The sequence below is a fragment of the Eschrichtius robustus genome, chromosome 12 (assembly GCF_028021215.1).
Source record: "Eschrichtius robustus isolate mEscRob2 chromosome 12, mEscRob2.pri, whole genome shotgun sequence".
In the NCBI taxonomy this organism is placed as follows: domain Eukaryota; kingdom Metazoa; phylum Chordata; class Mammalia; order Artiodactyla; family Eschrichtiidae; genus Eschrichtius; species Eschrichtius robustus.
In genome coordinates, this window is record NC_090835.1 from 46174561 (window position 1) to 46198410 (window position 23850).

Genomic DNA, 23850 nt, shown 5'->3' on the forward strand with positions numbered 1-23850 from the left:
ATGTCCCTCTTCTTCTGCTTTTTATACCAGATGAACAGAATAATTAGCATAGGCTTCTAAAAGGATTTCATTTTCCGGAGTTCTCCTCCCCATGCCAATCCCCACCTAAAAGTGAGCAAGTGAATCTGCTCGTGGTGGCCAGTAGTTTCACCAGCAAGGATCAGTGAGTCTGCCTTTGGTGACGGTGTCCGCCCCGCTGTCTCCACTGTCAGGCAACAGCTTTCCTCCCATAAAGGCAGCTGTATCTTTGAATGCCAGTAAGGATTTTCCTCTGTGTACTGCTGTGCTCTAAATGTCAGCAACTGAGCTAACAGAAAATTCTGTCTGCAACAGTCTTTGTTTCTGAAGTAGGGCAATTTTATGCATTGTTTCTCCATTTTTAAAGCTCTTTTTTAAAAAATAAAGCCTAAGTAGCCTACCTCCCATAAGTAAAAGAAACACATAACTGTATGCTATTTTAGAGTAACTTTAAACATTTTTGTTTCATACGCGGTAAATCTAAGGAACTCAGTAAATTCCAACTTAACGTGTGCCAAAGAGGCTGCCTTAGCTATTTTAAGTGCACTTTGGAATTTCTGGATTCGCTTATTCATTGAGCAAATAGTTACCGAGTGTCTCCCTGTGCTGGGTGCTGGCGATACAATAGCCCAGCCCTTCAGGTAGAGAGACAGGTTATCAAATGATTACACAAGGACCAAAAGCAGTTGCATAGAAAGGTTTTTGGAAGCATGTCTTTCCTGTAGGAAGAGACTTGTTTTCATTAGATTGGAAGGTTCCCTTTCATTGCTTGGGGCCCGGGTAGCTGAGTGAGCTCCTCTCTGAACAGGTATCAGACGCTGGTGCGTGGCTGGTGAATTAGTTAATTCCCTTGTCCTTGCTGAACGCCCTTCTTTCCTCAGTTGACACTGACTTCTGTGGGCTCCTGCTGGAAGCACGGGTTCTCTCAACCTCTGCTCTCGCTTCTGCCTTTCACAGAAAGAGCGGGATCTAGAGTTGGCTGCTCGGATCGGCCAGTCGTTGTTGAAGAAGAACAAGACGCTAACCGAGAGGAATGAGCTGCTGGAGGAGCAGGTGGAGCACATCAGGGAGGAGGTGAGGACCTGGCAGCAGGGGCGTCTGCAGGGGCTTCGGTGCCGCAAAAGGCGCGCCCGAGGAAGGTGATGATTTAACGGGATCCCGTTGGGAAAGGCCCTCCCTGGACGTGGAGAGCTGCCTTTCTGCTGCCCCTCCTGTTCATTTGCGTCTCCTTCCGACAGTGTGGACGGGTCGCCCAGGCTGGGACCAGCCCTCACGTGGTCAGTAGGCCCCCAGTGTGGACCAGTTACAGCCCGTGTCCTTCAAGAGTCTAGATCATCATATCAGCTGAGAAAGACACTGAGAGCTTGGCTAAAGGGCACGCAGGCTATTCCAACAATGAGCAGGGATTTCCGAGCCGGGGTGGGCGTTAGCAGGTGGAGAAGGAACTGCAGCCGGAAGCCAGCCGTGCTGCAGAGTGAGGCAGTGACTGCCCCTTCATCAGCACAATATAATTTTGTGTTTCTAAAACAAAACCAAAAATAGCCTATTGTTTTCATGAGAGAAGCCCTACTATGTTAATGATACAAATCTTGGCCTATGTCTTCAGCCTCCATCATTTTGCGGGGTAGGGGGCAGGGGAAGAACATTTTAGGCTTAACTTAGGGGCTGAGGTCTCAGAGGAGCAGCGCTGGTTTTCTGGGAGGGATACGGTGTGGACGGGAGGAGGAAGGCTGCAGAGTCGGGCGGGGTTGCTGCAGCCGGAATTAGGAGCTTACAGCCAGGCCCCCCTTGCTAGTGTCTTCGCCATCATCCTCACTGGCCTTTGAACAGTGAATCTGAGCTGTGAGGACTTTGATTGGCTTTCCTTCTTCTCATTTCTTCTCCCTTATTTTCTATCAGAAACTTTCTTAGTGGGGAGGGGCGGCGAGGATGCCCTTATTCATGTCCCTAAGACGTATTCAGACTTTTTCCTCGTTGAAGATATTCCCAGCTATTGTTGTCTGGGTTTACCAATCATTTAATGTGATGAAACAGAGTAGCCACTCGATAAGAAAAAGTTTTTTTAAGGGTTTATTGTAATTTTTATTGATTTTTTTTTTTTTTCCCTTCCGGTGTTAACTGAGATATAATTGATGTACAGCACTGTATAAAGACAAGTTTTAATCCTGGGCTTTCTTTAAAAGGTGATGAGGTAGGATACGGTCGTGTTCAAGGAGAAATAAAGTTGACCCCTGCTCTCCCGGCCTCCAGCATCATGACCTGAATCTCCCTTCTCCCAAGTATGGGAGAAGGTCAGCCTGGCCCCCTACTTGGCCCCTTCTGAGCAGAGGGACATGCCGTCAGGAACCAGTAAATGGTCACCCGTCGCCCCTCACGCACTGCTTCTCCAAGGTGCTGCCCTTGCTTGGGGCTTCCTCTCCTCACACAAAGTGCATCCTGCACTTGGGGGTGGAAGTGACTTTTTGTCCCCTTGGGAAACCTTGGAGTTTGAAAACTGTTTCCCTTTGGCACATCATTAAATGATCAGTCTAGGTGTTGAAGCTGAAGCCTTTACACACATAAAACTGGTTTCTCCATGGAAGATAAAATATACTCACGGTGTTGTGTAGGAAAGTTGGGATAAACTATAGACCCCAAATCAAATTAGAAGCAAGAAAGAATTAGAACAATTATAATTCTCGCTCACAATGCTGGTCGCCTATTCATCGGTGCTGAATGGTGAAAGGGCAGGTGAAAATTTTTATGGCTCAGGTCTGTTTATTTTAAACCTGAAGTATAAATAAGTGTGACTTGCAGAACCATCCTTGCAGTAGTCGGTACGGCCAGTTCCTGATGGTTGCCTCTTTTCTTCCTGTATCTGGAATGCCTGTCTTGTAATCATCGAGTACAAAGCAAGGTCTGGCCAAGCTTGGCCAGAGTTCCTGTGAGGGTGTGGCCGTCACAAGGTGGGGCTATGAGATTTTCCAAGCGGGAGAACAAGGGTTGACGGGCTCGCTGCTTGTAGCTGCCCACCCGGAACTGACATCACCAGGGTCCTGGTCCGAGATGGGATTTGGTTTTGGCAGAAGCGGATGACCTCTTCCTCCACGTGGTAACATGGTCCGCTTCTCTGAGTGTTTTCCCAGCTGGTCATCTGTTTACTTGCAAAGCCCCTATGCTGTCTTGCCGCCCCCCGCCCCCCGCCCCAGCCATCATTCTAGCACCTTCTAGCCCCCTCTCACCTCTTCTTTGTACCAAAGTAAAAACTACAAATTTAAACAGAGGGATTTTTGCCAAAAAGTAATTGATTGTATTTTTCTTAAATGGGATCAAACTCAGCCCTTTGTTTTCCTTGAATAGCACAAAATCGGTGACAAGCCTTCCCTTTGAATGAGGAATTTAAAAAATGTTGTCACTGAGCAATAAGTGTTTCAGCGGGAGCGGGGATGCTGTCACACGTAGAGAGCGCCTGACGGGCTGTGTTTGTGCAGGTGTCACAGCTCCGGCATGAACTGTCCATGAAGGATGAACTGCTTCAGTTCTACTCCAGCGCCGCAGAGGAGAGCGAGCCGGAGTCTGTGTGCTCCACCCCGTAAGTCACCCAAGGGCCTGTCTCTAGGGGCCGGAGCGCTGGCTGCCTGTGGTCCGTGTCCTTGGAGTTGCCTAGACAGCGTCACCTTCACTGGCAGCACAGGTCAGCTGCTCTCAGCCTCCTGTAGGCCAAGCATCTCTGAGTGCCTCCGACAGATGGATTTTCCTATTCTGATGGGACTTTAGTTTTCCTCTTCCTGGGTCTTGCTGCTTATTTGTCGGTTTAGATTGGTTTGGCCTGGCTGTTAAGGAGTAACAGGCTGGACTCTGCCTTTGGAGGAAATACAGGGTTCTGGAGCCAGCAGTGCTGTGGTGGGTCCTTGGCGGGGGGGTGCCTTGGGCGGGGGGCTTTTCTGAGTCAGCAGAATCTCCTATTAGGAACATGAACTCTAGAGCCCGATGGCCTGAGTTCAGATCTCGGCTCTGTGGCTCGTGGCCAAGTTACTTAACCTCTCTGTGCTTGTTTGCTCATTTGTAAAGTGGGCATAATAATCGTACTCAGTTCTTAGGGCTGTGAGCACTGAATGGGTTCGTACATGAAGAGTGCTTAAAATAGTTCTTGGCACATAGAAGGCATCCCAGACTATGTAGACTTCAAATAGAGTTGGTTCCCCCGAAATCTGAGGCAAAGTGGCAGCAAAGGGTTGGGATGTGGCTCTGAAGTGCCGTAAGCCCGTGCTGTTTTCCTGGTGGTGAGGGAGCAGCCTGATGGGTCTTTGTCACCCCTGCACCTTTCCTGAGCTTCTCCTTGAAACGGCCCTTCTTTGTGCTTCTCCATGGTTTGCCAGGTGGTGGGAGGAAACGCCTCCCTCCCTAGAAAGTGAACTTTCTCCCCCAGGTTGAAGAGGAATGAGTCATCCTCCTCCGTCCAGAATTACTTCCATCTGGATTCTCTCCAGAAGAAGCTGAAGGACCTTGAAGAGGAGAACGTTGTACTTCGATCAGAGGTGAAGTGCACTCCCTGCCCTCGTCCCCTCTGCAAGGGTGGTGGCCCTATTTGCATGTCTGGTGAGAATAGCCGTGATTACAGCCCCGCCGTCCTCCAGGGTGATGGTCTGTGGAAGAGCCACGTGGGTCTGGGGTCACAGCCACACCAAGTGCCCAGAGGTCGTGCCTCATTTATGAGCCGGGCATTGCCTTCAAAGGGCAGCACATACTGTCCGGGCTGCAGCAGACAGACTGGTGAATTATGCAGCGTGAGGATGGGTGAGAGTGGCAAACCCTTCTCCTTCTCGGTCAGGGCCAAAGCTCCTGGAAAGCGGGGCCTTGCCATGGTGGTCTCCAGCTCGGACGTAGAAATGACTTGGAGGCCTGCTGTGAAAGCCTCGTTTTCACGTTACTGCAGGTCAGATGTCCCCTAATAGTACACGAGAACTTGGAGACATATTTCTTAGACAGTTAACTTAAAAAGGTTGAACTGAGTGAGGCAGCTCGGAAACCCGTGCTTTTGAGTATTTCTGATTGGCTAGTCACTGTGGTGGGTACTGTGCCTGCATTCTTTTTTAAAAAATCTTCACAACAAGGCTGGAAGCTGGTTACTTTGATTCTCATTTACGGTAGGGGAAACCGGGACCCAGGCTGCTAAGTGTTTAGATTGCCCAAGATCTTGCAAATTAGTGAGCAACGGAGCCAGGGTTTGTAAGTCTCTGTGGCTCCAAACCCCACATTATTTCCCTTCACCCACTGCCCCTATCCAGAAATACAGATGCATGCAAATTTAGTACTTTTTGTTTAATTATCAGTGAGTTTATGCTCTCTAGCCAGAGGTATGGTACAGCCCTATTGATCAGGCCCTTGTCTGTCAAGTTTGGGCTGCATGTTCAGCTAAGCTGGCCCAGGGCTCCCCAAAGTCCCTCCAATAGGGCAGACCACCTGTCACCTCGAACTTGCCTCACACGTTGGAAAGAGCCTCATGTCTGGGCTTAACAGGGTGCTCTTTTGCCTGAGGAAAGGGTCATTCATGTCTCTGAGACATCACCGCTTCCAGCCTCTCATTTACTGATGGGAGACGTCAGCCCAGTGCGACCAAGCTTTCTCTGCCAGCCAGTGGCTGAGCCAAGACTACAGTCCAGTTTTCCCCATTCTGAGTTCCAGCACCTGCCCCAAGTAAATGCTCTAGCCCCAGGCACACAGCAATTTGTCCCTCTGTCGGAGTCTTCCCCTAAAGCAAGCGGAGGGAATCTGATCCCAGCCACAGATTCCGGCTCCTGCATCTGGCTTTCAGGACTGTGGCATCTCTGGGGCCAGGACCTGAGGGCTCAGAGATACCTCTCCAACTGGGGCATTTTCCTGGGGCCTTCAGATCTCTTATCTTCCCACCTTTTCAGCCAGGAGCAAAGCCACCCAGAGTCTGAGGGTAGCTCTTGGGTGTCTGAACTTTAATGCTTTCATATTGTACCCTGTTTTTACTCAGCTGAATAGAGCAGGTCTAACTCCCACTCAGAACCTCATAGGGTGGTGCCCGGCACAGAGTAGGTGTGATAAGTGTTAGCCATTCTTGTGGTGGTGGTTATCCTTAGAATGCCCACAGTAGGCAGGGCTGTGTCATAGGCACTGTTTGGGTCACAAGGGGATCCATGACTATGAGCCAGGACAGACACACGTGAATAGACAGGCCGACTGATAGAGGGGGCGCTCACAAGAGTTTTAGCAACTGCTTTGTGCGGTGCCCTCTAGTGGTCGGGATTGACTTTCTGTATCTGAGGGCTCTGTGGGTCACAGCTGGGGAGATGCTGAAGGGCAGCTTTCCAGACCCAGGTTAGCCCTTGCTGCATCCCCTGGGCTGTCCGGGTGTGACTGTGGGATCTCTGACCTGAGCCTCGTCCACAGGCCTGCCAGCTGAAGACGGAGACCATTACCTATGAAGAGAAGGAACAGCAGCTGGTCAACGACTGCGTGAAGGAGCTGAGTATGGCCTGCCCCCCCCCCACCCCTGTCCCCCGCTTTTACTTCCCCCATCTGCCATCATTAAGACCAGACGGATTTGCATCACCTGATAGAGTGTGGTCTTCCTGCCAGCCTGGGCTCAGTCGCATTTTTTTCTGAAAACTAGAGGCCTCCCCTGATCTTGTGTGGCACCCCTCACCCTCGTTTATGAGACACTGGGTGCGGTGTTGTTCAGCCGTACGTTCCGCAATCTCTCGCAATTAATTAAAATTAATTTTAATTTTGGCTTTCTGCTGGAATATTGGTTATTTAACGTCTGAGTTAGGTCCAGCTTCGGAGTCCTGAGCTGAAGATGTGGAAGAACAGCCTTATAGTATCAGTAATTTGATGTGTAAACGTTGAGGCCAGAGTTCTCAGCTTTGCAAATATGATGTGCTTCCACCCCACCCTCTCCATTATAAGTTTACACATTAAGACAAACGGGCAACACAGTGTTCTGAGTGTCAGCAAAACACTTAAGTCAATGAAACACACCCTATGTTTAAATCTAGTAAAATGAGTTATGGCTCTGAATATGGGTTGAAAACGCCCAGGGGAATTGTGTTGTGCATGGCAACAGTTCCTTTCTAGAACAGAGTGCAGCAGGGGTTCCTGTTACTGATGGGGGTGTGTTCCTGTGTGGATCGTGCAGAATTGGCCAGAGGCGCCTTCTGTTTGGTATGGCACCTCCGGGGCTGCCTGCCAAAGCCTGCCCCATTTTCTCTGGGGAGGTGGCTCCGGGCCGTGGGGTGAGGACCCACACAGAGCCTGCGAGCCGCAGCCGGTGGGCCAGTTCCTCCTCAAGACAGACCGAGCCCATATAGGAAGGTGGGGACTCTTCCTCCAAGCCATCTTCACGTGCCCTCTCCACTCCTCCCCCCTGTCTTGTAATAAAGATGTTTTTTTTTTTGGACAAACCGCAAAGAAACCATTCTCTCTGGCTCTTGCGACTGTCGTTTCTTGGTCAAAGGGGATGCCAACGTGCAGATTGCCAGTATCTCGGAGGAACTGGCCAAGAAGACGGAAGATGCTGCCCGCCAGCAGGAGGAGATCACACACCTGCTCTCCCAAATAGTTGATTTGCAGAAGAAGGCAAAAGCTGTAAGGCTTCTGTTTCTCTGGCTGATACAAAACTAGCTGTTCTGAGATCGAGAAGGGGCATTTACCCCAAAGACAGTGCCCTTTAGATTCATATTTTAGGAATTTGTGCTGTCCCTTTAGAGCTTTTGCTAAAGCTTAGCGGATTCAATAGCATAAAATTTGTTGCCCTGAATTGGCAAGGGGATCACATTTATCACCACTTAACCTCCTAAGAAAAATCTGCAAATGAATAGAACTCATTAAGAAAGGTAAAGGGGCTGTAAACAGAGGGTTTGGGAATTCAAAGTCTGAATGATCTAGTTTGGTATTTGCCCTCACACAGGGCACCTGTATATTCCGCAGCAGAACCATGTCCCCTTTAGATTTAAGATGAAGCAGCGAAAAAACAATTAAGTTTCCCACGTCAGGCCTTTGCTAGAAGCCTGAGGTGAAATGCTTCCAGAGAGCAGCTGTGACTATGGAGGGTAGGGGTAAGCGATAGGGAATGAACACGGACACGGGAAATACGCTGCCTTCCAAACTATATAAAAGACAAAATTTTACTCCAGTATAAGATAAAATCTCCCTGTGGGCATGTGATAGGATGATAACGGATCAGGGAATAAGAGGGGAAAAGTTAGACTTTTCTACGTGTCTTAAAAGAGAAGCTGATTTCCCTTTGCCACGTTCTAGTGTGCAGTGGAAAATGAAGAGCTTGTCCAACACCTGGGGGCCGCCAAGGATGCCCAGCGGCAGCTCACGGCCGAGGTGAGTGGCTCTCCCTCACTTCATCGGGGCCCCGGTCCCAGCTGGGGTACATCAGCCTCCCTCCAACAGGCTGTGTGGGTCCCGCCCATCTTAACAACCATTTTGATATTGAATTGAATGTCATTCTTACTCCTAAGGCGGCTCCCAGTTCCGCTGACGCCGGTCGTGAGCCCCTGGGAGGCTGGGCTGTACACCAGCCTGGAGCCCGGCGCTCACGGGCTCCCGACAAACGTTCCAATAAGGGAAAGGACACAGAGCACGCCATGTCAGAGGAGCCCCGTTCAAAGATGTGGCAGGAAACGAGGGAGTGATGACTTGCCCTCTCGTTTGTTTTCTCTCAGTTGCTCGTTGTTAGTGTTTTAGGAGATTTTTAGTTGTTAGTGTTTTAGGAGATTAGTCTGCAAGTAAAAGAAAAACTGTGCCTTGAGGACTCTTTGGCCTCAGGACACAGGGCAGCTGGTCCTGTGGAGGGCAGGAGCCTCTGGTAGTGATCCTGGTTCTTCCTGGCTCCTGAGTGGGTGGGTGGGTGGTACCAGGTCTCACATCCCAGCCCTCTGCCCTTTCCTGGTGTCCTGCAGCTGCGCGAGCTGGAGGACAAGTACGCCGAGTGCATGGAGATGCTGCACGAGGCTCAAGAAGAGCTCAAGAACCTGCGGAACAAGACCATGCCCAACACCACGTCCAGGCGCTACCACTCGCTGGGCCTGTTTCCCATGGTGAGCGCCCGCCTGCTGCCTGACCCCCACTTCCCGCGCTCAGGCCAGCGCGTGCTCCTGGGAGGAGGGCGGGTCTGGAGCTGAGCCTCTGCAGGTGGCTTCCCCTTTTGCAGTTTGGATCTGGATCCGAGATGAGGGCTCGCGAGCCCAGCCCGCGGCTTCTTAACCACGTGAGACGAGTTGGTTCTTTATTTTCCGTCCCCCCCGAATCTGTCTTTTCTACTCCTGCCCTTGGAAGATAAATTTAGTAGGAACTAGATTTGGTAGGCACCTCAGGTATTTGGAAGGCACTCTACGTTATTTTTCCCCGACCTTTTTAGAGTATGTGCTATTTTGGCCTCACGAGTGCATTTGAGAATTCTTAAATTGCATGATGGTTCCGCTGGTTCTTTGTATGCTTATTAACCGTTCTGGTGGCTTTCGGCATCTGTGATCTGAAAAAAGATTTCGCTCTGTGCCGGGTGTGACATTTTTATATTTTTCATATTATTTCCCCACAATCTTATTTCTTTAACCCTGGCCTGATGTGTTTCATGTTTAAGCTTTAGGGGAATGTGGTTGAGAAGGGGGCTTTCCAGGAGGCTGACCTCTCCCTATGGGGCTTGGGCAGCACAGGGTGATGCCCCTCTGCTGGTCATTTCCCAGTAATATTTGGGGAACTTTCTCATTTTATCTTCTTCTGTCAGACTAGGGCCGCTTGAAGGTGGGGACCATGTCTTATTTGCTATTTCCTCCTTCCCTCCTTACCTCTCTTTAATACTCTGCGCCTAGCACAGTGCTTGGTATATTGTAGAGTTGTAGGTGCTTACTAGCTATTAGATCTGGATGGCTGGATCAACAGACTGAAAAGCAAACCACCAAGAACTTTTCAGGCTCTGTTTCCATGCTTTGATGAGATACCAGTTCTCTCTGAGGAGAGAAGAACTTTTGAGAGAAATTCCCCTAAATGAAATAGGAGTGGAGGGCTGTATAAATGTTTGTGAAAGTTGGTCCCTTCCAAATTGACCTTTACTCAGGGCTCTTTTTTCTTCACAGATTCCCCCTCCCCATGGCAGACACTGTCACCCAACCCCTTGCTGTCTGAACCACTTTTTCTAAATCATGATCTCCTTTTCTTCTTTGATTTCACATATAAAGTCAGGCGCTCTCTCTCCACCCGATTGAAATCTAAGGGAAACCAAAAAGAAAGACACACATAAATAGTCAGCCTTCCAAGAAGCAGATTGGTGATCCAGTGATTCCAAGAATCCCAATGAAGGCAGCAAAGGACAATACATCCCCTGAATCCCGATCTAGAACTGACTATGGTCGGCTCACAGACGGGCCCGTGTAGCTTTGTACACTCCCTGCCTCACTTTCCCTCCTTCCCGGTTTCACATCTCCTTGGGGCTGTCTTGTTTCCTGCATGCCTGGGATTCATTCTCCTGTGTTCCCACTCTCAAGGACAGACCTGTACTTTAAAGCTAAACCAGGACATAAGAAAAGTTGAATTGAAAGTCTGCATTTGGGTTTCTTCTGGAGAGATTGATTCTCAGCGTTTATTATTTGCTGAGGTGGAGCTTTTGTTTGCCCTTTTTCTGCTGTTGGCAGAGCTCAGTTTTTGAAGACGGCTATTTTTAAAGTGCATTATGCATGAAAGATATTTAAGGCAATCTAAAGCTCACATCACGCCTGTGTCTCTGGAGCAAAACACCCAGATCTGCCTCTCTTGCTCCCAGCCCTTCTCACTGCTGAATAAAACAGTGAGTAGCAGGTTTTGCTCAAGTATGTTCCCAATTCTCTTGCCTTATGGCCAAGAGTTCTTAATCTGGGATCTACAGACAGGATTCAGTGGGCCCTTGAACTTCGAGGGAGGATTATATCTTATATGTTTACTAATCCCTAACTGTACTTGGTGTTTCCTTCCTTCATGAAGGTAGGTAACAAACCACAGCGATATTAGCATCCCCGTGACTTTGTCATCCATCGAAATCACAGCTCTTTTCATAGCACGTGTCAGTGGCCACAGACGTCCCAAGACACCACCTGTGCTAATCTCCGCTTCAAAGTGACGGTCATTACCAGTCCTGAAACCCGATCCTGTGTGTTACTCTATCATACTTGCAGTTATTAATATTTTAGTAATTAACTCGGTATATCTGGCTTCCTCTTTAATCCTAATTATTTTATTCATTTAAAAACATTATTCTGAGAAGGGATCCATGCTCATCTCCAGATGGCCCAGGGGGGATTGTGGCCCCAAATGTCACAGACCTTGCTTGTGACTTTTCCTCCAGAACCGCAGTCTCATTAGTAGTTTGGTTTCTTGTTTCTCTTAAGTGGTATGAAGGTCCTTCCCTTGTGCAGAACTTGGAATGTAAACAGTATTAAGAAAAATAAACTAGCTTAAAAATGACAAATTCCAGACGGGAGTATCCCCAGTGGACTGTGGGGCGGACCTGGAGGTGGACACCCTGGAGGAGGCCCCGTGCGCTGTCAGCTGGGAAGCCACTGGCCACAAGTGACTATGTAAATTTAAATCACTTAAAATTAGTGCAGTTAAGAATTCAGTTCCTCAGTCACACTGGTCACATTTCAAGCGCTCAGTAGCCACCTGTGGCCAGCGTCTGCCATACTGGGTGGTGCAGAAAGAGAACATTCCCGTCGTCGCAGGAAGTTCTGTTGTTTGGCACGAACTTAGCCCTTCTCTTCAGGTTCTCCTAGGTGGTGTCCTCCTCTGAGGCCTCAGCAGGTGCTTTTCTGCACACCCTGGTCCTATTGGCATCCACCTGCGTGAGCATGAGGGATTGTCTGTCAGGCTCCGCTTCACCCAGTGAGGCCTGGTGGGCGGTTCAGGGAGAGGGGTACTCAGCAGGCCCCTCCATTGCTGAGTCTCAGCTTGTGGCTTGGCCCATCCAGGAGGTGAGAAGTCCTCAATGACTGGTCTTCCCCAGACCCACAGATTCACAACCTGGCTAGAGAAAGACGCAAGTGGACTGTTCAGAGAACTGGCAAGGTCTTAATGTGTTTGCTGTCTCCTTGGGGAGGAGATGAAGGATTCCTGGCGGAAATGAGATGTGAGCCGGTGTTTAAAGGTGGCGGGGGGGGGGCGCCACAGATGGTTGGTGGGCATAGGAGCTTTCCCTGCCGGAGGCCAGGGATCACAAGAGCAGAGCCCAAACGACAGCACCCATCACTCAGGTCCTCCGCCGCAAGCTCTCTGCCTCTCCTTGTGGTCACCACCACAGCTCCATGGTTTGGCCCAGGGAACATAGGGTTTGCTTTCAGACCCTCAGTTCATAGGAGCAAAGGGGCTTTACCCTCAGCTCCATGGGGATCGCTCAGCCCGGCGTTCTGCCTGTGGCAGATGCTGTCACCCTGTGTTCCGAGGCCTCGGTTTATGCTCTGTGGCCAGGCTGTCTTCGCGCCTTTTCTAGAGACAGAGCACTTGAATTGCTGCTCACTCACTGTGTGTCTCCCGGCTTTTCCCAGGACTCCTTGGCGGCGGAGATCGAGGGAACCATGCGCAAGGAGCTGCAGCTGGAAGAGCCCGAGTCGCCAGACATCGCGTACGGCCTTGGTTCTCAGCTCCCGGGGACTGTGGGGTGGGCCTCAGATGCCAGCAGTGATCGCTGTGATCCTTCCACAGACAGTCTAGATTAAGGGAAATTAGAGAACGCAGCTGACAACCCCCCTCCTCCTCTGGTTGGGTTTTAAATATATATTATGAACTTGCAGAAAGTTAGGGAAGGATAGATGTATTTCCCATCTCTCTTCACACAAGCTCCATCTTGACACCACCGCTCATTTTTATCTTTCTTCTCAGTGGAAAATGTTACTTTAAAAAAATTTTGACGTCTGTTAGGAAAAGAAAAATAAGATGCAATCTGAGATACAAAGGGCTCTTCGGTGGGTGGGGTGTGAGCAAGGCTTCCGTTTCCTTTCTGCATACATACTGACCGGCCTGTGCCACCTCTCTTCCTAACTTGAGACCTTGCACTTGGCCTGCTCGGAGGTGTAAGGAACCTGTGGATCTGATTTCATCAAGTTTTCTCTGTACCCAAATCCCATAGACAGAACTTAAACGGGATCCTGGAAGTGACCAGTCCCTAAGCCTCGGTGCATGTGTGAAGCCCTTTGCAGCCCAGAAAGAAGCAGCCATTATAGAAACATACCTACCTTTTTCTCCTTAAAAGAGAACAAATGAGCATCAAAGTGTGGTTCTGCTCTTAGAATTGGCAGTTTCCAGGGAAAAAAAAAAAAAAAAGACTCATTTGGTGTTTATCATCTCATTATAGAAGTTTTTAAGACTAACTTTGTCTTACTTTTTTTTTTTTTAATATGAATGGTCAACAAAGACTCATTCTGCAAAAATTTATTGAGCCCTGTTACGTGCTGAGCAGTGAACACGGCCCTCCTGGAGTTTGCTTTCTAGAGACTATCATGAGAGAAGAAAACTAGGTGGGAGACAAAAGTTACCATTAAATATATTTGTAGGTCAAGCTTAAGGGAAGTAGGAAGCAGTATCAACTTTAGGACACAACCGCGTAGTGGAGCCCTGAATTCTGTGGGTATTGAGTCTCTTGAATTCCAACCAACACCCTAAGAAACACGTGGAAGGCACAGGGTGTCGGGTTGCTTGGGGGTCACAGTGGGCCAGCTGCCTATTGGCTTCTCAGTGGACAGGGTTTGGAGGGTTGAACTCCAGGGTCATTCCTGCATTTGCTTAGTCATGGATGATGTGCATTCTCCCCAGTCACCAGAAGCGAGTCTTTGAGACCGTAAGAAACATCAACCAGGTGGTCAAGCAGAGGTCTCTGACCCCGTCCCCCATGAACATCCCTGGCTCCAACCAGTCCTCGGCCATGAACTCGCTCCTGTCCAGCTGTGTCAGCACCCCCCGGTCCAGCTTCTACGGCAGCGACGTCGGCAACGTCGTCCTTGACAACAAGACCAACAGCATCATCCTGGAAGCAGAGTCAGCAGACCTGGGGTGAGCCAGCCGGGGTCTCTTATCTTTCTGCTTTGGGGACAGGTAGGGGGGATTGAACACAGGTTCAGTAAGCGGAAGAAGGGGGGCTGATAAGAGTCGCCTGAAAAGTGTCGACCTTTCAGTTCTCAAATCTGTTGTACCAACCGGCTGAGCTTATGCTTATCTTGATGCTGCTATGTTAACCAGTTTAAAGAGTTATAACAGGATGCACCAGAAGTCGGCTTTTCTGTTAAATGCTGGAGGAGAGGATAAATGACAATTTTTTCCTGTTAATCTTTATCTGTTAGGCTACAGACCAGACATTTGTTTCATGAACCCCTTTGTAGCTTGGATTCTGAAAGGCTGAGGAGGACTCAGGCTCTGTCTTGTGACCAGAATCTGGTTCGCTTCAGAAGGTGGGGTGCAGGGTGTCTGGCAAGTGCCCGCCACACTATGCGTTCCTGGGATGGGTCCTCTTCAGCGGTGGTCTGTCCCTCTCGTCCTGAAGCCCTGCGGGAACACCCCCCACCTCCATTCCATTGTCCATCCTTTTCCTATGACTTCACAAAATTGGCTTTTCTGACTGATGGGTCAGACGGTTGGAAACTGCTCTATCAGAACTTTGGGTTTTTCTGGACTTTATTATTTTTCTGATTGAAGTATAGTTGCTGTACAATATTATGTTAGTTACAGGTAGGTGTGCAACATAGTGATTCACAATTTTTAAAGGTTTTAGTCCACTTAGAGTTATTATAAAATATTTGTTATCAGCCTGAAGAAGGTTTCTTCCTAAGGCGTCATGAGGGAGATGTTTTGTAGGGGTTGGATTTTACGTAGTGTGTGCAAATTTGCAATGCACCTTAGTGCTCCCTCCTCACCTCCCTGAGGAAAAAGAGAACCAACAGAGGGAATTTTTCTTCTGGACGGGCATTTGTTTCCCCATTTTAGCCTAAATTTCAACTGCCTTGGTTTCCTTAGAAGATCCAGCTGCCACCTGGAAACTAGCAGTAAGGCCGTCGTTGTCTAGCGCCCCCTGCTGGGTGCTCCGCGCTCACCCCCCCCCCCCCCCCCCCGTTTCCCCTCCTTCCAGAAACGAGGAGCGGAGTAAGAAGCCGGGCACGCCGGGCACCCCGGGCTCCCACGACCTGGAGACGGCGCTGCGGCGGCTGTCCCTCCGCCGGGAGAACTACCTCTCGGAGAGGAGGTTCTTCGAGGAGGAGCAGGAGCGGAAGCTCAGGGAGCTGGCGGAGAAGGGCGAGCTGCTCAGCGGCTCCCTGACGCCCACCGAGAGCATCATGTCCCTGGGCACGCACTCGCGCTTCTCGGAGTTCACCGGCTTCTCTGGCATGTCGTTCAGCAGCCGCTCCTACCTGCCCGAGAAGCTGCAGATCGTCAAGCCGCTGGAAGGTGATCACAAGGGGCCTCGGCCCCTCTCTGCCCTCCTCAGCGACTCCCTGTGGTCCCTGATCCACCACCGGAAAGCTGGCAACCTCTGTAACGCCTACTCCTTTTTCTTCCGAGATAGCCACCCGCGCTGCTGGTTTGAGTTCCTCTGAGTGCCCAGGCCTCCACCTCTCCCGGTGCAGGTTTGGAAATGCACACACAGGCAGCCCAGACTAACCTCCAACTCAGCCAAAGAAAAGAAAACGTGTTAGCGCTGGTTTCCTAGTTCTCTTTCTCTTGCATTTAGAACCGTAGAAGTACAGATCTTTTGGGGAGGCAGAGGCGCTCCTAACATCCTCAGAAGTTAACTAGGACATGCCTGGGGGTGTGAGAAGTGTAGCCAACTGATGCTTTGACTTCTCAGAAAATTTGGTGTCAGGGAGGGGGTGTGCAAAGCAAACGCTGTAAGTTGTTTTTTTCAATAACCAGGTGAAAGCGGTTTGCTGTTTGTTGACTCACATGTTCTGCTTTGGTCTTCAAATAAAGAGGGTGTGGCTTTCCTCAGATGCAGTGTGTTCTGAGCGAGGCTTCTAGACCTCCACGGTTTGGGGGCCGGGAAGGGGGTGACTGTGGAGGCGAGTGAGTCCTGTCCCTCCTTAAGCCTACCTTTTCCAGGGGCAATTCAGTTTCTAGTGTCAGGGACACCCTAGATGATTAACCTCATGGAAAAACTCCCCTTTTTTCCTTCTTTTTGCTTTAGGCATTACAACATGTGTTCCCCTTACCTACCACTACCCTGCTGAGAGCCACTAAGTGCCTGTAATTTTCTTTTTTTCTTTCCTCCTTTAGTTTGGAAACCCATGAGAGTTTGAGAAGGTATTTCAGAATTCTACTACGTATCTAATGCAAAGCCAAATCAAAATTTCTGTAAGGCAGTACTTCTCAACTTTTTTTTTATTACCCTCTTTAAGAAGCCATTTTAGACATTAATTCCCAATCCCTACCCCCGGAAAAGTTAATGCCATACATATATGTATTATATGTGTATCTGTGCCTAAAGAGAGTACCGTTATTCACCCCAGAAGAACCAGTTTTCAACCCTGGGGGGCAGTATCACTCCTGTTAGGATGCATGCTGTAAAATGAGGTTTTACTTGTTAAAGACCCAAGAAATGCTGGGTGCCATAATTCTCCAAAGGAAGGACGAGGGTGGGCAAACATTCTTTTTTCATAATTACTTTTTAATTGTATAATTTAGGTCCTTCTTAGATTTCAGAAGAGGGATGGCTCATCCTTTTTTTTAACTGTTTATTCAGTTGTAAGCTTGGTGATTGTTTTCCGATCCATAATTATGTCTGTTTTTCTTTCAATAAAATCTTCCATTTCTGCAATTTTACTTTTTGCCTTTCTTTTCTTTTTTCTCCTTTGTCTCTCAAAGGTCATTGGAATTTATCATCTCTATCTTGTCTGCTTTCTATATTTTACTTTGTGTTTCATTGGATCATCTAAGGATGTGTTTTTGGATTCATTTTCCAAGCATATTGTAGGAAGAGATTTTTTTTAAAAGCTATTTTGACCAATTCATCTTTTTCTCTTTTAATCTTGTGACATAGATAGCAGTAGTTTTGTGATAAATTAATAGAATAAGAGGAAATCCCATTAGATTTGCAAGATAAATTTCAACTATAGTACCCCGCTCACCAGGAACCCATATCACTACCATTAAAAAGTCATGTCTTATCACTATGGGCTGTAAGGTATCCTCACGATAGAGATCTATTATCCCTCTGGCTCCATTTTGTAGTCCTCTGACTTCTTAGCTGTTTAAAATACAACCAATATGTTTTTTCTTCCTCTCCTCTACAATTACTTCTGTGTTACCATGTTGAATTTGATATGGTGCACTGCTGACATGGAAGTCTGCCTGATGCTGGGTTCATTACAGCTCTAACTGTGGTGTTGGATAAGTTACTTTACCTTTTTGAGCCCTGTTTCCCTTATTGTGAAATAGGGCTCACATCTGCCACACAAGATTGTGGCAAGGAATAAATGTGATGTGTTTTTATCGTGCCCAGCATCTAATAGGTGCTTATTAACTTGTAGGCTCCTTGAACTTGGCCCTATTCCAGTAACTCAGGTATAAAGGCTAGCCTTACCAGTGTTGAGACCTGGACCAGCATTGTGCTGGGGCCAATGTTCATACATCCTTTTCCACTGCCACCAAGAAGCTGATAGGATTCCCATGCTCTCCAGTGGCCCAGGTAAATGTACCTGTGGTGAGGCCCCTGGAGAATGTTGGCTGGGATCATAGCAGATAGCCAATCTGTGTCGTCCATCTGTGTCTCCCTTACCTATTTAATTAATCTTGCTATCTGCTCATTGGTGTCAGCCAAAATAACTGGGCTAGGTGTTTAAGAATGCTAGCACTCTTGTCTCTTCACCTTATCTTACACGTTTTAAGCAGGTAAAGGACAAACAAAATATTCAAACTAGAAAGAGATATATCGGCATTAAGAAGATGAATCAGGCAGTATTTTTCCCCCTCTATTTTGCTCTTCCTTTCTGATTGATTATAACCAGATAGTATTTCCAAATATAAACAAGTTAATATGTAATTAGGGAAGAGCATACACTTCCAAGCTGTACATTATCCAGCAGGTTTAGTTCTAACTTTTAAGCCCTAGGTGCTCTGCTGACATAAATGGATTTAGTTTTCTTCTCCTTTGGTGACATGAAAACCTTTTAGTTAGAACAGTGGGGTGTGGAAAGAAAGCAAACAGAAGGAAAGGGGCAGTGACCGTAGTTACGTTTCTGCGCTGTCCACGCCCTGCTCCATAGACCATCTTGGTGCCGACTAGGAACATGAAGGTTCCCCTCTTTGCCTGCCTGACCCCAGCTTCATTCTCATGTGGGTGGGAGAAGGTGATGGTAATGGGAGGTAGTTAATAGTACAGTGAACCTCCTGCTTTGTGCTTGACAAATAAAGGAGGCCAGGAGGGGTGGGCACGGCAGGTGCGGGGGGGGGGGGGAGCTGGGGAAACGGGATAGGAAAGAGACAACGAAGGCTCTGAATAAGGCAGAACCCCTCACACTCCACCTCCCATCCACTGCCACGCCTGGACCACCACGTTTGCTCGGGCCTCAGAACCAGTCAGGAGTGGAGATGGTCCGTGAGCCCCCTGCATGGCGTAACTCACATGACAGTCAAGTTTGCAGAGGTTGTCACCAATAGTCACTTTTGTAGAATAGAAAACACCTGTTTGAGAATTAGAACACCATTCACGTGTGTTATTGACCTGATTTCTGAGGCTCACATTATGTGAGGCCTCCTCAGTGCCGTCTGAGAGGTGGTGTTTATGGTCAAGACCCTGGGCACTGGAGCCAGCCTGGGTTTAAAGCCTGGCTGTGCAGCCTCTGGCAAGTCACTTTACCTCCCTGCGCTCGGTTTCCTCATCTGTAACGTGAGGATGGCAGGGTTATCCTGATGACTGAGTCAGTAATGTAGGCTTCTTAGAAGAGAGCCTGGCCCTTAGTGCTCAGTAAAGGCTGGCTATTCCATGAGTAAACGAGGCCTGAGGTGTGGGGTAAAAAGGCACGTATTATGCATCTTTCAGCATAACCTTTTCATTGTAATCTCACTAGATTTCCTTGCTCTGCATTTTCAGGGAATGCAAAATACTCCATGTACTTCTGTAGCCTCTTTAACTCCAAATAGCAGCTCTCTGTAGCCTCATTTCTCTCTCGGACTCATGCACTGGGTGGGGAGAGATGGGGCAGCCTGTTAAACAGATGGAGAATGGAGGCCCACGGGACTCTTTTCCGGGCCCAGACCTCCAGCCTCAATGAGTTCTTTCCCGGTGCATTGTAAACGTCTAGAACCCCCTTCAGAAGGATGAGGAGATCTGCCACTTCCTTGACATGGTTCTTCACTTTCCAGTGTGTTGACTTTCCCTTTAGTCCCCTTCCCAATGTGGCCACGGCCACATTGCATCTGGGGATTTCTCATCTTCCTTCTAAGACCTGGATGTGCCGCCCCAAGCTGGGTGTCGTAATGCCTTGTTTAAAATTTCTCCCCAGTGCAGTTTTGTTGCCAGGAACGTGGACATGTGAACAGTGAACACACAAACCGGGGGCCCATTTTGGATTATTATGCGTGGAGGTCCCCAGGAGTGGCAGGAGAAACCCCATTGGTGGGAGAGTGTCCATCTCCTGGCAGGCCCTGGACGCCCACGGGGAAGCTGCACTGCCCGCCATTTATTCCTCCATATTCTCACTGAGCCCAGGTTCCTGGCTAGTTTTCAGACCTGTGGTTTGAGGAGGGAGGCAGGAGGAGTTTACAGAAAGAACTGGGCCTTTAACACTGAACCCTGGCTATGCTACCGCTAACTCAGTGACTCTGGAAGTTACGTAACTTCAGTGAACCTCTGTCTGTGAGGTGTGGGTAATAATACTTAACCTTGCAGGGCGATTTTGAGGAGTGAGTCTAGGTGATACATGTAGAGCAAGCTGCCCTGCTGGCACGCCTCCATACAGGGTGGCTTTTTAAAAAATGGTGCCGTGGCACCTGGGACTCAGGATCCCACGCACAGGTTTGTTTCATTATATGCACCTTTCATCTCTTTTCTTTTTTGCATTTAGAATATTTTCTAGTTATATTCAATAGGTTCGGGTTATGTAGATTGCTATCGTACTTGTAACACTTAAAACCGGGAGAGACCCCTAAGTGTGTGCAATTTTTTCTCTTTTAAGTGGATTTGAAATTGCCCATTTGCAAAATCCTTTCAAGACTCCTCGGCCGAGACTGTCCCACAAGGAGTTATTTCCCAGCAGTGTTTAGGAGGCAGTGCGCTCACTGGGCACAGCGGAGGGTCGGGGAGTTCAGTTACATTCCTGGACCACTTCCTGGCCACACTGCCTGCCTGCCTGCCTTTCACTTCTCTTTTATCTTGACTCCTGAGCTGCTGGCCCCTGGCATCCCTGGTTCCCCTTTCTGACGTTCCCCAGGGCATCCTGGTAGTCTGGAGGGATTCTTGCCCTCCCAACAGAGGATGCCCTCGGGAAACCAGCAGTAAGTGTCTGGGAGTTCATTGAGAACTGTTCTCAAAGTCTCTCTGTTGAGCATGGAATGTTATTGGTGTGGCTAGCTTCTTCATCTGTGGAATGGGGATAGAATGCCCACGGGCGGGGCACCCACAGTACCAGGGCCGTGTGAGGGGTATTAAGTGTCCTAAGGGGGAGAAGGTTTGCTCTAGCAGATGGGTTGGGCAGAGTCCCGGCACAGAGTAACATGCTAAAGGTTCTGAGATGTAGTTCCTCAGTAAATACACTTCTTAACCCAAGTTTCCTAAGCAGACTTGGTCTTGGAACACCTCTCTTTGGTAGCACGGGGTTTACCTTCCAGGTCCTCAAGGACGCACTCCGGTGTTATTACAGACCTTGCTTGGTGTCATCTGAGTCCCAGGCTCTGGTGTCAACCAGCAGATGGGCTCCTCTGCTTCAGACCTCTGTGTGGACTTACGTGTTCTTAAATCACGTCTCTTTAAGCCAGTTCCCACTCCCCAAACCTGCGGCCTGTCAGGCTTGCTGGCGGAATACAGAAAACCTAGGTAAAGGAGGTGACGGCCGTGCCCACCACTTCTCTGTGTGCTACTTTAATTTCTTTTTGCTTTTCTCTTGTTGTGGGTCCTAGAGTTGGTTGGACATCGTCTTACTCTGCCTCTGCTCTGTCTTCCCTGTTCCCAGCTGTGTGTACTTGGTATAGAATCCATACACATTCCCCGCTCCCACCCCGCTTCTGTGCTTGCCTCGCTTATTTTTTCCACTTCTAGTTCTAAAGTGATTCTGTGTTGGATTGGGGGGTTGACATCAGTTGATTAAAATAAAGAGTTTGTCACCAAACATCCTTGGCACATAGTATGGCGTTAATTTTACTTTGTAAAAAAATTGATTTTCGTCCTTAAATTGGTGCCCCTTCTGGGCATGGAAGGGGATTAGCACCGGCTGCACAGCAGGAGGGGCAAGGGCAGCTCAATGGGTGTCCGTACCCGCGTCCACCTGTGGCACCCAGGGCCCCATGGGGCTCACGCTCCGCACTGGAGGGTGGTGAACAGCCATCCGCTTAGACCCCCGTCCTAACCCTCTCTTCTCCCTGTCGCCCCCTCTGCCCTTTCTCCTGCAAGGTTCTGCCACCCTTCACCACTGGCAGCAGTTGGCCCAGCCTCACCTCGGGGGCATCCTGGACCCCCGGCCTGGTGTGGTCACCAAGGGCTTCCGGACGCTGGACGTTGACCTGGACGAAGTGTACTGCCTTAACGACTTCGAAGAAGATGACACAGGTGACCACATTTCCCTCCCGGGCCTAGCTACCTCCACGCCAGTTCAGCACCCAGAGACCTCAGGTGAGAGGTCCCGAGCACGCGTGACTGTCTCAGGCAGCAGAAGTTACCCGAGCCGGCCTCAGGCTTTCCCAGAGGAGATGCAGGAGCCGCCAGCGGCCGAGGAGGAGGAGGAGGAGGAGGAGGAGGAGGAGGGGTCTGGTGAGGGCATCGCGATCACTCCTGTAAACCTGGCATCTCTACCGGAGGCAGAGTTCCGGGCCATTCTCACTTCTGTCCCGAGCACCATCCGTAGTGGCTCTCTGTCTGTAGCTTCTGCTCGTCTGTGTGGGTGATGATGGAAGCATTCCCACTGTGCGGTTCCGTTTTTTAATAGAGTCTGATGCCTCCTTTTGTAACCAATGGGTGCGGCTCCCTGCCCATCTTGGAGGTGCATGGCCCGGCGGGCTCTTGAAGGGGAGCAGGAAAGGCTGCTAAAAAGAAGTGGATTATTGCCCCCTACCCGCCCCAAGCATCAGCTCCCACTTCCTTTTCTGGCTCTCTCCCCGTGTCTAAAAGGCAGCTTCTCGGGTCCCCTGGTGACTTCCAAACTGAGCTGAGCTGAGTTGGGCAGTTTTAGGGGCAATTATGAGTGCTGGATCGTTCAGAAGGTGAATGAGAGAATCTGTTACCTACACGATGCATTAAAATTGGAAGAAGCCCAGAAAGTGTTCAGGATTTCAGAGATCACTTCATAGATCAGCCTGTGCCCTTTCCTAACTGCAGTGAAGGAGTGTGTGTTTTCTTTCCAGCTTATACATGTGTTCAAAGTAGATTTTTTTTTAAAGTGTTTTAGCAATACTCCTTAATCCAGCAAACCCTGAGAGGATGTCAGTAAGCTTTCTTAGAGAGAGAACTCTAGATGAATCTGGAAAAGAGCACTGGCTGATCTCTGTGCCCACCTCCCTCCACCCCAGTATTAAAGATATGACCATGAGGTTGCAGAATTACACATCCTAGGCGTCACTGGGATGAAAGGCTTTGTGCCCAGGGCCCTGGCATCAGAGGGTCACGTGGTTTACTATTTACCTCAGACTTCCTGGACCCCCCGGCTGCTTGGGCTGAGGGGAGAGACCCAGAAAAAGATGAATTAACCCGATGTCGTCATCCTCATGACATTCCCAAGTCACCAGATTTGAGGAGAGGACATTCATCTTTGTGACTGATAATTTTCGTTCATGAGAGGTACAGCACTCCCCATCGAGTACAGGGCAGGAGAGAGCTGAGGTTCATGGTGGTGTCTCCCATCCCCTGGCCAAGTTCACACACCTCTGGCCAAGGAACTCTTCTTTTTTCTTTGACATAAACTTTAGAGGCATCATCAAGTAAAAAGGATTATTTAGCACCTGGGTTTATTTATGTCTTATTTTATTTTTTAGCCATTGAGTTGCCAGATTAAGCTTGCAAGGGAATGAAAATGCATATTATTTAGGATCTTCTCACTTAAGAAAAGGAACCCTTTTTCCTTCGGTACTGTTACCTCCCTGTGTCATCGGCACTGGCGCCCCTCTGGAAGGCAGACGGTGGTACAGGAGACACTGTGTCTGCTGATTTTGTGGCTGAAGGAACAGGCATCGTGTTGAGTGTGGTGACCCCTCCCTGCAGTCTTGCGGGTGGATTAGAAGGTGAATCCTGTAAATTTAAAGAAGCACCATTTGGTTTCTCTTGGAGAAGTCGTAGAGAAGGAATAAAGCTTATCAATTCAGCTAAGAATATCTCTCTGAGGACAGAGGGAGCAAGGGGACCAGTTATGAGGAGCTAAGTCCTAACCACTTTCCTTACCACATACAAAGGCGTATCCATTGCTTCTTCCCACCTTCCTCAAACCTGCAGCAAATCCATCCCAGCAACTTTGAGGAGAGGCACACAAACGTACAGTGGAAACCATAGAGGAGTCACATTGGTAGTGTGCATCCAGAAAGAATTACATAGATTGCTGAAGGTAATTTACGGAAGGTCTGATCATCTAGGCAAAGGTTCTTTCGAGCTTGTTTTCTGGGTAAGACTTGGTAAAAGCTCATTGCAGGAGGGAAAGGCACGGGCAATGATTTGGCTCTTTTTTCTCT

At 49.0% G+C, this 23850-nt stretch overlaps 1 protein-coding gene across 5 annotated transcripts in view; it reads left to right on the forward strand.

Moving 5' to 3' along the window:
• TRAK1 (trafficking kinesin protein 1) overlaps nt 1-23850 on the forward strand; it is a 101780-nt gene that overhangs the window by 64584 nt on the left and 13346 nt on the right. For 2 of the 5 annotated variants that reach the window (XM_068558238.1, XM_068558240.1), the window contains 11 exons: nt 976-1092; nt 3489-3589; nt 4427-4535; nt 6418-6496; nt 7484-7614; nt 8287-8361; nt 8940-9077; nt 12549-12625; nt 13813-14049; nt 15119-15435; nt 21590-21808. In XM_068558238.1, the coding sequence (XP_068414339.1) occupies nt 976-1092; nt 3489-3589; nt 4427-4535; nt 6418-6496; nt 7484-7614; nt 8287-8361; nt 8940-9077; nt 12549-12625; nt 13813-14049; nt 15119-15435; nt 21590-21808 (1600 nt within the window). Of the gene's footprint in view, nt 1-975; nt 1093-3488; nt 3590-4426; nt 4536-6417; nt 6497-7483; nt 7615-8286; nt 8362-8939; nt 9078-12548; nt 12626-13812; nt 14050-15118; nt 15436-21589; nt 21947-23850 lie in introns of all 5 variants that reach the window. The other 3 variants (XM_068558239.1, XM_068558241.1, XM_068558237.1) reach the window with 2 other exon arrangements.